The 13,735-nt window shown below is 37.6% G+C and overlaps 3 protein-coding genes across 3 annotated transcripts; 2 read left to right on the top strand and 1 right to left on the bottom strand.

Moving 5' to 3' along the window:
• Positions 1–199: 199 nt before the first annotated feature.
• Positions 200–3,265, top strand: LOC113725596 (uncharacterized). The gene is made up of 5 exons (XM_027248862.2): positions 200–607; positions 1,279–1,586; positions 1,669–1,758; positions 2,194–2,561; positions 2,673–3,265. The coding sequence occupies exons 1-5, from the start codon at positions 418–420 to the stop codon at positions 2,935–2,937; spliced, it is 1,221 nt and encodes a 406-aa protein (XP_027104663.1). The 5' UTR covers positions 200–417; the 3' UTR covers positions 2,938–3,265.
• Positions 3,266–3,802: 537 nt separating this feature from the next.
• On the top strand, positions 3,803–5,601 carry LOC113725595 (peptidyl-prolyl cis-trans isomerase). The gene is made up of 2 exons (XM_027248861.2): positions 3,803–3,943; positions 4,834–5,601. The coding sequence occupies exon 2, from the start codon at positions 4,837–4,839 to the stop codon at positions 5,359–5,361; it is 525 nt and encodes a 174-aa protein (XP_027104662.1). The 5' UTR covers positions 3,803–3,943; positions 4,834–4,836; the 3' UTR covers positions 5,362–5,601.
• A 393-nt stretch (positions 5,602–5,994) lies between these two features.
• LOC113725594 (rubisco accumulation factor 1.1, chloroplastic) lies at positions 5,995–7,959 on the bottom strand. The gene has a single exon (XM_027248860.2). It carries the CDS (start codon positions 7,825–7,827, stop codon positions 6,472–6,474), a length of 1,356 nt encoding a protein of 451 aa, XP_027104661.1. The 5' UTR covers positions 7,828–7,959; the 3' UTR covers positions 5,995–6,471.
• Positions 7,960–13,735: the final 5,776 nt, after the last annotated feature.

Here is a 13,735-nt window from a genome sequence, read left to right as displayed (position 1 = left end):
AAAAAAAATTATAATAATAATAACCAGCTCATTTGTTATTGTATGACCTTAGAGTACCAAATAAGTAGACGAACGCCAAATAATTCTTTTTTTTTTTTTGAGGGAAACACTAAATAATTCTTGACTTCATAATAGAACTTTGAATATATCAAAAAATTTCAGGGGTTAAGATACAAACTCCTACAACGCCGCTTGCCCAAAAAGGAAGCCCAATATGTCCACGAGACCTCCTACCACAGAAAAAGCCCAAAAGGTGTCAAAAGTCCAAATCCAACTCAAATCAGCCACATACGCTTGCGACTCCCCGTCAGGCCGACACCCTCTTCCCCCACCGCCCAGAATCCTGCCGGCCACAACCCCATATTACGGTTGCTGAAGCCAATAGCAGAAGACAGAGGGAAACGAAGGAATAGAGCTATGGGTGGTGATCTTTTTCAAGATTTGCCACCGCCATCTGCATCACAGACACAGCTTCAAGAATTGCAATCTTCAACAACAGTTAAAGAACATTCATCAAACCCACCACTAGAACCACCGCCTCCAGCACTCAAGAGCGCTCTCAAACGTCCAAAACCGCCATCTTCTGGAGAAGAATCTAAACCTCAAGGTACCACTTCATATTTCCTTGTTCAATTAATAAAGGTTGAGTATTTATTCCTTCTTTAAGGTCTACAGTTATCGAATTGTTTGGGCATTTTTTTAGTGTTTCAGCTAAGTGTGTGGTTGGATAAGTGTTGAAGCTTGATGGGTTCTTGCCCTTTATTTGCACTTTTTTTGGGTGGAAAGTTGATTTTTGATTTCTGGACTTCTATTTTAGGGTTTCTGATGATCCTGCGGTAATGAGATTCTGTTGGTCAAGGTGATTTTTAATGCTTTGTCTTAAATATTCGATGAATTTCTACGCCTCCTGGGTTTATTTTGGTTTAGATAGCTTGTTGCAATAGTTGCTCTCTAGAGTCTCACTATGTCTCATCTACATTTGGTTGAAATCCTGATGGCTTTGTGTTTGGTAAACCTATATTCCATCTTTTAGACTGGCTTCTGTTGGGAACGTGTACTATGTGCTACTTGGAACATCAACTTTTGCATTATGATATAACCCAAATCAAATTGTTCTTGTTCACAGCCTCCTTTTGAATTTTGTTGTGTCGTTAACAGCTAGAACTGGAATTGACGTTGATACTTTAGTTATTATAATTATTTATCTTAACCACGAATTACTTCTATGAGATGTCACTGTGGTAGTGAATATATTTTTTTGCTCTTTCTGATTTCCAGTTTCAGCTTCAGCACTGGCTCCAGCTCCAGGAAAACGATTGAGATTTAAAACGACAACAGATGCTTCAGAGACCCAAGTGATAGAGGCCATGCAGAAAATAGCTTCCCACATAAAGAATTCTTCAAAATTTAGCAAGGCTTCAAAGCTTGCTGTACAGTTAATTCAGGCTGGTAGTGTTAACCCTGCGACTAGTGATCACTTTTTTGCCATACTTGAAGGTGCAATGTCATCACCCACCACTTGCAATGAGGCCTCACTAAGGGCAGACTATCATGCTTTGTTCTCTGCAGCTCAAGATGCAGTTGAGGTGATTCATGTTCTTTAAAGGTTCTTTAACTCGCTCTTTGATAGGATTGAAAGTCAACTTGTTTTGATTTGCATTTTTGCAGTGCCTTAACAAGAAGCAGAAAAATCTTCTTACTATATGGACAACAAGGGCTGTCATGGCTAATGATCTGTTCACTGATGATAGCTTTGTGGTATGTTTTGCATTTTTCAGTTTCACTGGCTGTAACATATAATTAGATCAAGCGAAGTGTCTTCTATGAATTAAGTGCTTCTGTATTATTTGTGTCATTTAATTTGCTTTGTTATTTTTCAGTCTACGTTATGTGTACGTACTGTACTGGTCATTCAGAAATACAAGTGTCTTCATATATCATCTGGAGCTGCAGGAAGCAAGATATCATAAAGAAATATGAGCGTCTTCACTACATTTTGGTTGTTTATGGTCCAAATGTCATGTATAGTATAGTATATATATTTTTGCTTCTATCATGTCGTGGAAGATACTGATAATGTCATGGCTCATGTTGCTGAGAATGTTATACCATGTCTCTGATAATTGCTATCATTCAAGAATTTTGATTTTTAGCCTCATCTGATTATTATATTCCTCTTGAGGAACTAATCAGTTTTCAAAAGCATCTGGGAGGATAAAAGAAGCCATATCAAGTCTTCCTGTTGCAACCAAGGATGATGACGAAGAAGAAGCTGCTTCCTTGGAGGAAACAGAGGTGGGAAAGGCTCATGGAGAGTCCCATAGGGATAACACTTCTGCCAGTTCTATACCTGAAGCAAAGGAGGAAGAACCTGATCCATTTGGGCTTGACGCTCTGATTCCAAGCACGTCGAAGAAAGATGATACAGCAAAGGGAAAGAGAGAGTTGGTGGCAAAAAATAAAAAGAGCGAAGAGGATGAGGCCAGGAAATTTCTTAGAGGACAGAGAGAAGCTTTAATTTCCTGTTTAGAAATTGCTGCACGGCGCTACAAAACCCCATGGTCAAGTTCAAGCTACTTTTGTCATATTTCTTTTATTGCATTTAACGTTTGAGCTGCATCCTTTTTTGATTTTTTGTGTTCCTTGGAGCATAACAGGCCTTCCCATTGCAGGTGCCAAACGGTTATTGACATCTTAGTGAAGCATGCCTCTGACAATATATCAAGGTTCACCTCCCGGCAAAGGGATGCTATCGACAAACTTTGGGCTTCCATTAGGGAGCAGCAAATTCGCAGGAAGCAAGGCAAATCTGTATCAGGAAAACTTGATGTCAATGGTTTTGAGTGGCTGCAGGAAAAGTATGCAAATGAAAAGATAAGCATTCGACACTCTGTCAGCGGCGGTGGTGAACGGCGCTGTGAACAATGGCTTGGTTAAAGAATGTAACTAACCAGTATATCTGGGAGCTGGCTCTCACTGGAGACTGGTTCACCTTAAGAAAAAAGGCCATATCATGTTAGCTCTGCCATTTGTCCATTTTTATGGCGCCCATGGATTGATGCTAGCAGAAGGGTTGTCATTCACTAGCACAGGAGAAAACTTGGTGTTAACATATAAATTTAATTCAGGGATAATGCCAAGAATGTAATGGTTTGTTGTCTTTTTTTGTCCTGCAAAACTTTTTTCGTGAGATCTTTTTGTTTGAAATGCATTCTTACCGGTTTACTGGGCCCTTGAGGCTTCCCGGTAATTGATTTTTCCCTGATATATTTCCATATTGATGTCAGCCCCACAACCTCTCAGTTCTGTCGATCACGGGAAGGCAAGAATTGGAATAAAGTTCCGGTGCTGCAGCTAATTACCATAACTCTAAATAGAATGCTTTAGAACAACCAAAAAAAAAAAAGAACAAAGAATCAATTGGTGAGAGGCAACCTACAAATGAGAGAACCAATTGGCCAAAACGAAGTTAGAACCAAGTAACCAAAACGAAGTTAGGTTGAATATGAGAACCAATTAACCAATTTATCTTGAGTTTGGACCGTGTTGCAAATGTCACCACGCTTCTTTTTTTTTTTTTTTTTTTTTTGGGGTAGAGAAGGGGTGAAATTGAAAAGTGGAGAGGAGGCGGAGAATAGAATCGAAAATCTCTATGTTGTGAGCCCACTGCGAATCTGATTGATTGAATACGATGGGGCGCTTTTTTTTTTTTCCCTCCGAGGGATTTTGGGGTGGATAATGTAAACAGGTGAAGTTGAGTAGGTAAAGACGTTGAATCGCACAAAACGTTGGGTCCAAAGTGCAAAGGACCATGAAAACCCCAAACCCTAAAATCCGCAATTCTCAACCGCAGCTCTCAGTTCCACGAACTACACACTATACATACTAAACCTCTGGCATAAACCCCCCTTGTGCTAGTCAGCTTCAACGGCTCAGCTATAAGGTACATCAAAATCTCTTATACTTTGCTCTATTTCACATTCGTGGCTTCTACTCTCTTGTATTCAACAGAGAAATAAGAAACGCACAAATCGAAGGCTTTACGGTTGGTTTTAGCAAAGCTTGTAGAGCTCAAAAATTGTGCAATATCAATGTATTTTCCCATATCGTCGTATCCTCTTGAACGGCCTATTTAGAACTTGTCAAGAGGATTTATCATGGGACTTACATTTCCCTTTTCCCTTTTTCTCTTTTTTTTTTTTTTCCGGTAAAAATCTGCTCTTGGTGTTTCTTTTTCTATTTTGAAGTGATTTTCCCCTCAGATGATATTGTGAAATGTTTAGCTGATCTTTGAAATTAGTTCAATTTACCTTGTACTAATGTTGCTGATCTGTATTTGTCTCTGTTAGAGATTTCCTTCTAAGTTCTATGATGTATGTTACACTAGTCTTATTCGTGTAGAAATGCTTTTGATTTGGCTTAATTTAATTAACCTTCCATAAAAATCTTTCTTTAATGGTGCGTCGTTGATTGTTCTAGAGATAATTATTAGTATTACCGAAACTCTGACAAAAAAATGTTTTTTTGGCACACAAAAAGAATAATGTTTCGAGATCTTTGTACTCCCTGCTATACATGAAAAATTCATGTTCTCGTTGTGGTATTGTCTGTATAAATGGTTGTCTTCCTGCATGGGCTTTTGGAAAACACTCTTGAAGTGGATGAATTGGTAAAATGTTGATACATGAATACTTATGATTTGTTGTATTCTAGTTCTTGTATGTAAATCTGTGTGATTTTATACAGTTTGGATTGAGATTTAGATTGTCCTGCTGCCATTTGCGGGTAATGTTTGACGCTATGTTACTGATCGGATATGATCTCTGTTCACAGAAAATGTCGAATCCTAAGGTGTTCTTCGACATACTGATTGGAAATGTGAAGGCTGGCCGGGTTGTGTTTAAATTGTTTGCAGATACTACTCCTAAAACTGCTGAAAACTTTCGCGCTCTTTGCACTGGAGAGAAAGGCATTGGAATTTCAGGGAAACCACTTCATTATAAGGGCTCAACCTTTCACCGCATCATTCCAAGTTTTATGTGTCAAGGTGGAGACTTCACTAGGGGAAATGGGACAGGAGGAGAATCTATCTATGGAATGAAATTTGCTGATGAAAATTTCCAAAAGAAGCACATCCAACCTGGCCTTCTTTCGATGGCAAATGCTGGACCAAATACTAACGGATCTCAATTCTTTATCACTACTGTTAGCACACCTTGGCTTGATAATAAGCATGTGGTGTTTGGGCAGGTTGTGGAGGGTTATAATGTTGTCGAGGCAATGGAGAAGGTGGGCTCAGCCAGTGGAAAGACTTCTTCACCGGTTGTGATAGAAGATTGTGGTGAAATGAAAGAACAGTGAGGTAGGGAAAAGTAGATTTGCAGGAGAATGAAACTAAATATTTTGCTCTGTTCTTGTTAGAAGATTAGTGCTTTGTAGTTACCTTGGAGGAACAATTTCTTGTAAAGGGTGGTTTTAATTGGTATAGTTGCCCTAAAGTGTTCTTGCAGTAATATTAGAGGCTTGTTTGCTGAAAAATTAGCTCAGTTTGGTAGCCTTACAACCGGTATCATATATTCATATTCATATTAAGTTCTTTTCTTTGATTGAGTTCATTGAATAGCTAATCATATCTGCATGCTTCATTCATCTCTCAAATTGCACATAATGTGGCACCATCATACGTCATGAGCACCAGAGGGAGAGGGAAGTAGAAAATTGTTGTTGCAGCCGGAGGAAAGCAGCATAACAGACGAGGAGGGAGATGGAAGATTATAGTGAAGATGGGAAGGTTCCATTGATTCTGAGCGTGCTCCTAATTTTCTCACATGAAACTTGCTTACGGCCCAGAAATGACTAATAAGATGATTAGCTGCTTGAGAGTTTTAACAAAACTTTCCACAGCATGAATTGATGCTTATTGCACACAAAGCACTGGGTGAATCTCTCAATTTTCTGTATCCTATTCCAGACTTTAAGATTAATGCTCAAGTATGCTTCAAAGAGTCCTTTTTTTTTTTCCAAAAAAAAAGACAAGACTGGAAGTAGCGGCTTCAGGTGACAAAAGCAAGATGTGAATACCAGGAAGCCAACCAATAACAATTGGACAAAGTTCTAATAGTATGTATTCCCTACGAGCTAGAAGCAAAAACCAAATCTCTTCCTCGCTTTGTTTCCTCCTTTTGCATGTGTTGCGTAATTCTTCTGCATATGGCAAGTTGGCAACTTAGTCATTTCAAGCTCGCACCTTCTTACGCTAGACTTCAGAATACTCTCTAAGTAGGAAAAAGTGTACTAAATGCTACCAGCTTGAAGCAGCGGCCTCCACCATCAGCGAGGCAACACGAATTATGAGCACATTTCTGACTTGAATAGGATGAATATGATATGTGCAGTGTGATCTTGTTCCTCCGGTAGACTAATGGAAACCTCCAACTTGACAATCTTTTTAACTACTGTATCCCCTGTGTCTTATTCCCAATCTTCATCACTTAGTTGGTCATCGTACTCTTCTCTTGGCGGTCTAACCACCAAAACTACAGTACCTAAACTCTCCTTGACACCGATTTCCTTCAATTCCAATCCTCTCTCAACCTTCAACCCCTCCTCAACACTGCCATTCCCTCCACCAACCACCAAGTAAAAATTATCATCAGTCACTACCTCTTTCCTCCCTCTATCAGCCACCACCAGAATTGCCTCCTCTCTGTTCCACTTCTTCGCTCTCCCCGGCAACACCCTCGCGTTCTTAAATGCCACGGCCACTCCCCCTCTCTTTAAACCAGCCACCGGCTCCCACCCCGGTAACACCACCCACCTACCCCACCCTTTCTCTGCCTCCACTACTCCGAAATCCCCTACACCTGCGCACTCCCACGGCGCCTCCTCCACCTCAACTTCCCTCTCCTCTGCTCTACAAACTGGCAAAACCGCCACTACGCTAGACTCAGCAACCTCCCCAGTCTGCATCCTCACAACAGGCACCACGACTCTATCAGCAGCTGCGCCTTCTTTATCCTTGTCCTCCCCATCTTTCTCCCCCTCAAGCTCCTCCAACACCCTTTCTCTCCCATTTTCAGATTCCACAGCCTGCAGAGCCCTCTCCAACGCACTTCTCCACAATTCGGGGGACGACGCAGTCCTATGCTCCTGTGCCTGCCTAAAATACATGAATGCCAAACAATCCCCAGGAAGATCACCATCAAAACTCTCCCAACCCTTTTCGCCTTTCCTCCTCGGCTTATCCTTTATGGCCCTGGCCAGCTCTAGAGTCATTCTCGCATCAAATTTGTTCAAAACTAAATATTTGGCCGCCGAAGCACGCTGGGAAGCACTCAACAGCCTTATTTCATACAACAATTCAGCCCCACCAGTATCAAAAAACGATAAGATGTCAGGGTCTATTTCCGATTGAACTAAAGACTCGCGTACTTGAGCTGCCACAACAAGCCTGTTCTGCTCGACCCCGGAGATTCCGGTGATCTCTTCGAGAGTTGGAGGGGTGAATCCTTCTTGAAATAAGGCAGAGATTAAAGGGGCGTACTCAAACCAGGGACCGAGGCGGTTGGAGAGGATCTCAAGGCGGCCGTTGGTGTCGAGATTGCGGTATTGAGGGGGAAGTGGGGAAGGAGGAGGTCTGAAGGGTTGGTAGAGCTGTTGCTGTTGTGCGGCGGAGGATTTTGGGGGAATAATGAGAGCAACGACAGAGTTAGGATGTTTGGAGCGAGGAAGGGGTGGAAGAAGCTTGTGAGGGTTGAGCAGACTGGGGAGAAATGGGGTGGATAGGGAGAGGGGTTTTGCAGTGTTTATCATGGTCAGAGAGAGCATTTTGCCTCGGCTGGTTCTGCTGTGGAGGGGAGAGGTAAAAGGAGCTGGGAGAAGGGAGGAGAGGAAGAAGAAAGGCGAAACCTTATCTGCTGATTTCGGATGATATTTGAGAGGTCTTTTGAAGGTGACAACGTCCACTTCGCAAGAAATTTATTACTCGCCCTTTTCTTTTCCATTATTTTTTCCTTCGTTTCCAATAATAGAATGTGCCGGTGCAAAAACAGATTTTTCCTGTAACCAGCTCCGTCCATCCGGTCGATTTCGAGTAGCTCGAGTTTTTTATATGTAAAATTTATAAATTTTGATGTAATTACGTCAAGTTTTGCTAAATTGAAACTTTTCTTACACAAATTACTAATAATTTTAAATGTTTAATTTGATTAGTTGAAGAACAAGCTTAACTTGTGTTTGAATCATTTGATTAGTCTTTCAATCTTATCAACCATTCGAGAGATGCCATTCAATTAGCAAGAGTCTGCTGCGGTTGAATATAGAATTTAATTTTAAATGTTAATGTCCACATTTATAATGTCAATTATTGCTTGACATTTTTTTTTTTTGGTCAAAAATTTTTCTTAAACACTTGACGACGAGGTATTCAAATTGAACCCAATTAAGTTGGGGTTTTCCGGGAATTAAAAAGTGGTAGTAATATGCAAATTCTTGGCTTAACGAATGATGGATCAGGGAACCTATGAATCTGAGGGAGTATGTGTTGGGCTTCTGTTACAGGTGATTGCAAATCTGCTATGCTTTTGTTTGGGCTGGGCACTCAATGCACAAAGCCTGGTGGCTATAGTGGAGGGAACGCGCAAATAAGCAAAAAGTGTAGCAGGGTTGAGGTCTTTCTCAATCTGCATTATTTTTTTTTAATCTTCATCCCCTTCTTTTGCTTCTTCTAATTGCATCTTCATCGATGTGTACGTCTCCTTTCTCCCTCCACAACATATTACTCTCTTTTTTTTTCCATTGCTCTCAATTTAGTCTAGACAGAGGTCGTGCTGTTGGAATGACGGATTTCTTTTTTCTTGGGATTCATACACAAATTTTGGCGGATCCAAAATATGTATGGTTGTTTTTTGGCTCTCATTTGTTAATTTTTTGTTGATTTACTTATAAATCATGAAATTTGAATCCCAAACTTCAATAGATTTAGGCATTTGTAACGATTTTGGCCCTCATCTCTTGGGCTTTTTTTTTTTTTTTGTTGATTCTGTTATAAAGCAAGAGGCTTGAGATGAAATTTGAGCAACTTAAAATGAAATTTAAGGTACAGTCATGAATTTTGTTACTATTTGAGCAACTTAAAATGTTTTTGGTGACAAAACAGAACATAATCCAAGAAAAATTAATTAAAAAGAGGTTGATTCCTATACCACAACTAGGGGTGTAAACGAGTCGAGTTGTGTTGGAATTCGACCTAATCGAGTCGAGTCTCAATATAATTTTACGAAAATCAAACTCGATGAGTTTAAAATACCAAGCTCGAGCTCGAGTTTAAAAAAATAAATAAAATAATTTATTTTATTTTTAAAAAAAATAAATAAAATAATTTATTTTATTTTTAAAAAAATAAATAAAATAATTTTTTTATTTTTAAAAATAAATAAACTAATAATTTTTCTTAATAAATAATAAAATATTAGGAATATATGTATAATTTTACTATCAAAATAAAAATATATATATAATCGAATCCAAGCCGGCACAAGTTAACGAACTTAGGGGCTGCTTATTTCACAGATTGGAATCGTAAATGAAATGGAATCATAGATTCTGGTTTTGGAACTAAACTTTTCATTCCAATATATAGTTTGGTTCACACATTGGAATTAGCATCATTCCAATTCCTGATGCTTGGTTTGATGGGTGTTTCGGAATTAAATACAATTAAATTTCAAATTTATCACTAATAAACAAAAGAATTACACATACAACAAATTAACATCTTCATAATTGTAACTACAATAGTTATTAACTTTTTGATAAAACATAAGAAAATCATAAACCATAAAAAAAATTAATACTAGAAAATAAATATAGTGGCTGCATTAACAAGGAGTAAATTCCCAAAACGATGAAGTTTTTAAACTAACTTCCTAAAAGATGGTGATTTTTTAGTCTCTTCCCAAAGGGTGAAAAACGCAACCAAGGAATGCATTCTTCCAAATAAAAACGCTTTTAATTTTCATAAATTTGTTTAAATATGAAAATTTGGTTAATAGCGCATAACATACTAGCTCTTTATGGAAAACTGGTAGGTTTTGTAGTATGTTTTGTACCAACTCTTTATGGGAAACATACCAGTTTTTTATAGGAAAAATTGATTAAATAGCGCCCAAAGGAAAACTAGTATGTTTTGTATTTAACATAAATTAAATATGTGAAAGTTAAAAGAAAAAAGAAATTATCCATAACATACCAACTCTTTATGGGAAACTGGTAAGTTTTGTATTTAATGTGCTATTTAACCAATTTTTCATATTTAAACAAATTTGATATTATAAGGACTCGGAATCAGAACTTCTCCCTTCTCGGTGGAGACAAGGTTTTTGTTCCCTTCATGGGCATTTCAAGACATTATCTGTACGGATTATTTGATGAGTTTAAAGTCATCGAACTTCCCTATGAAAGCGGCAACATCGAAGACAAGAAGAGATTTTCAATGCAGTTGATCCTTGTTTAGACTCTTCAACTCCAGAATTCGCTGTCCAAGGAGAGTCGAAACCCACTGCTCTTTGTCGCTGTACAATCAGTCCTTGCTTCTTACCGAATTCCTGTCCCTAACTTGAAATCTACTCCTCTTTATCGCTGAAGATATTTGTCCATTCCTATCCTATTTAGATCTACTTTAGATTTATTTTTTTTCAAGAAATTTTAGATAAGAGATAAATACTATATGATGAAGAAGAAGAGATAGGAAATCTGACGAAGAAGAAAAACAAAAGGAGCGGCGTGTGATGGAGAGAAAGAAAGGGTAGATCCATCATAAATGTTGTCTGAGGGAATAAGTTGAGAGTTTTGTCCAAAACCTCCCAATTTGCTAGGGAATGGGATAAGTCTGATTTTTTTAGAAATGATTCCAAAATTTGCATTCCAATAGACTTAACCCAAGCAACAAATAAGGGGTTAATTCCTTTCTGTGATTCTCAAACCCTTTAACCAAGCAGTCCCTTAGTATTTTTGTACTCCAATTCGATTTCGATTTCGATTTGATCAACTCAAACTCGACTAGAGTTCGATGTTGATCGAGATTGAGTCGAGCCGCTCTCGATTCGTTTGCAGCCATAACCACAACAATTACTGCTACCAAGCATTAGTTTTCATGTGAAGGATTTCCTCGTAAACCATTACCATTGAAAGAGCTATAGTCATTGCCATTCGTTGGGCAAACCAAACGGGTGGTATGTAATCACAAGAAGCATTAGCTATGTTACATAAACACGACAAGACTTGATACCATTGGCTCATCATCCACGAGGTTGAAAGGTTTGTATTCTTAATCATTGTGATAGTTCTAGTCTAGGGAACCTTTGATTTTTCGTTTAGGTGGACCAAAATGATCCGTCAAATATATCCATTTTTTTAAAAAATTTATTATAGGTCCTAAACGGAGGTTTAATTCTGCTTTACCGTATTTGGTAATGTATGTTGCATAAACCCCAACTAGCAAGATCTTGTAATCACAATGCTTATACTTAACTCCTCCTGATATGACCGAAAGTTGACCAAAACAGTATCATATTTGTCCTTTTTCTTTTTCGGCCTATTATAAGAATTCGTCATTGTACTATTTATAGCAAAGAGGAAATTGCTCATTGAGGCCCTTCAGGCTGTAACCGCAGCACCAGAGATTTTCTTCTTTCCTGAATCCTGATTGGTATAATGTGATGATTTACATAACATCATATCTTTTTTCTTGAAGCTTTAACTTTAGAGTTAAAACCAAAATTACGGAGCATCTTCTGTAAAGCAATAAGAGCAAGAAAATCACCGGAATAAAATCATTTTACTTTTACCGGGTTGGGAATTATAATTGAGGTAAAAAGGCATAATATACTATAGATAGCGCCATACCATTTGGATTACAATTTCTTTAGAGTTTTTATAGATAAATTTACTGTAGCGATTTAATATATGTGGAAAAAAAATGATTGAAGAATATTTTTTCATAAAAAAGTAAAAAAATTTCCAAACGTGTGTTGAGCACGAAGTGCGAACTCAAAGCTCCAATTGCCTATTAATCTACTTTATTGCTGAAATCTTTGACCAAAACTTTTTTGAGCAGAGGTTTGAAGCATGGCAAGACTCATGAAGAGGGGATAGGAACTTGGCAGACTTCCCCTTTTTCCTTTTGACCCACTCAAGAAATCAATCGGTTCCAAAGACTTTCTTCGGAAACGTCTCTTGAAGAATGATGAATGTCGATGGCTGCAATCATCCCTTGACCACTAATCCCCATGAGAGAGAGAGAGAGAGAATAAAACTCCTCCGTTTCATTTGGCAGTTTTAGCTAATCAGATCAATCTACGTAAAAGTAAGTTGGCTGATGATATAAAACTTCCGGTTTATGAGAGAGATGATAAAGGAGATGTTTGGAAATTCTGTTGGATATATTATTGCTTGTGTCATAATAACTTCCAATAACTAACTAGTTATTTATGCCTGCACCAGTTAATTTTAATTTCACTTAACTGGACAGAATATTCAGTAAATACCAGTAGGAATTGTTTCACTTTCTTTGCACCTGTTTAATTACCATTTTACAATCACCTAATTAAATACGGTTGAAATTTTATATAATGATAATTATCAAACCCTAAATATAATGACCAGCTGCATCATCCGTGCGTAATTAATTTGTTTACCGGATTTGTTTTTCGTGTTAAGTTCTAATTTTTTTTTTTGGAGCATAATAATGTATCAACAACACATTTAAACTAGACTTTGTAAATGAACAAAATCAGTCATGTATTCCATTGAAAGTGACCAGGGGGTCCACGAGTCAAATATTATTGCTCAAGACACCATTGAGGAAAAAATGTGAAGATTGATGCAGCAACTGAGCCTCGTCTGCATGAAGATAACAGGTTCATGCACCGCATGTATTGTATACTCTCGTAAAGAATTCTTAATTTTTTTTTTTTTGCCCTTTTGGCTTTTTCCATCTGCAAAATTTTGCACGAGAAAGGAATTCCACACATGGACGACTAGCTATAATTAAGTTCGAGGTTTATTAATCGTTCCAAAAATGTTGCTTGGTCAAGTTTCGACGACCTCTGTGCAGCTTTGATAAGTACTGTAGGTTTCAGATCATGGCATTTCTAAACAATAAACATAAATATAGCAATCTCTAAAATTAATCAAGGAGATGAGATATTCTTTGATTTGTTTCTGTCGCTTGAGTTGTTGCACGTCGCTTAGTATAATTAAGTTTTTCTTGAATTTTTTATCCTCTTTGTTGTTCTTGTAAATATCATCACTTCGCACCTCAAAATTTCAATTTGTACTATCTACCAAATTTTAAAATCATCTAAATTTGGAATTTTTTATTACAATACCAATCCAATCAGATTTAGTATATATACATATATATAACTTCAGATCTGAGATGTGCAAACCCTCAAATTAGGTTTTACTTAGATCAGTACTCATAGTTGTGCATATATTCTTTACAAATCATTTCAATATTGAAAACACACTCGATTATTGTCTTACTTTAAAAAAAAAAACATTTCGATTATCCAAAACCAATATAATAATCTGATCACTATTTTTTGAAGCTACTTTTGCAAGAATTTTTAATTGCTATCTGTTCTAAGGCTACAATATTTTAATTCCTCCTGGAGCCCTCTTTTTTCCGTTACTTATTTTATTTTACAATTTGATGACTAAGGCACTAACATAG

The sequence above is a fragment of the Coffea arabica genome, chromosome 2c (assembly GCF_036785885.1).
Source record: "Coffea arabica cultivar ET-39 chromosome 2c, Coffea Arabica ET-39 HiFi, whole genome shotgun sequence".
Taxonomy (NCBI): Eukaryota; Viridiplantae; Streptophyta; class Magnoliopsida; order Gentianales; family Rubiaceae; genus Coffea; species Coffea arabica.
The sequence above is the reverse complement of the archived record's forward strand: the minus strand, read 5'-3'. Positions and strand labels throughout refer to the sequence as shown.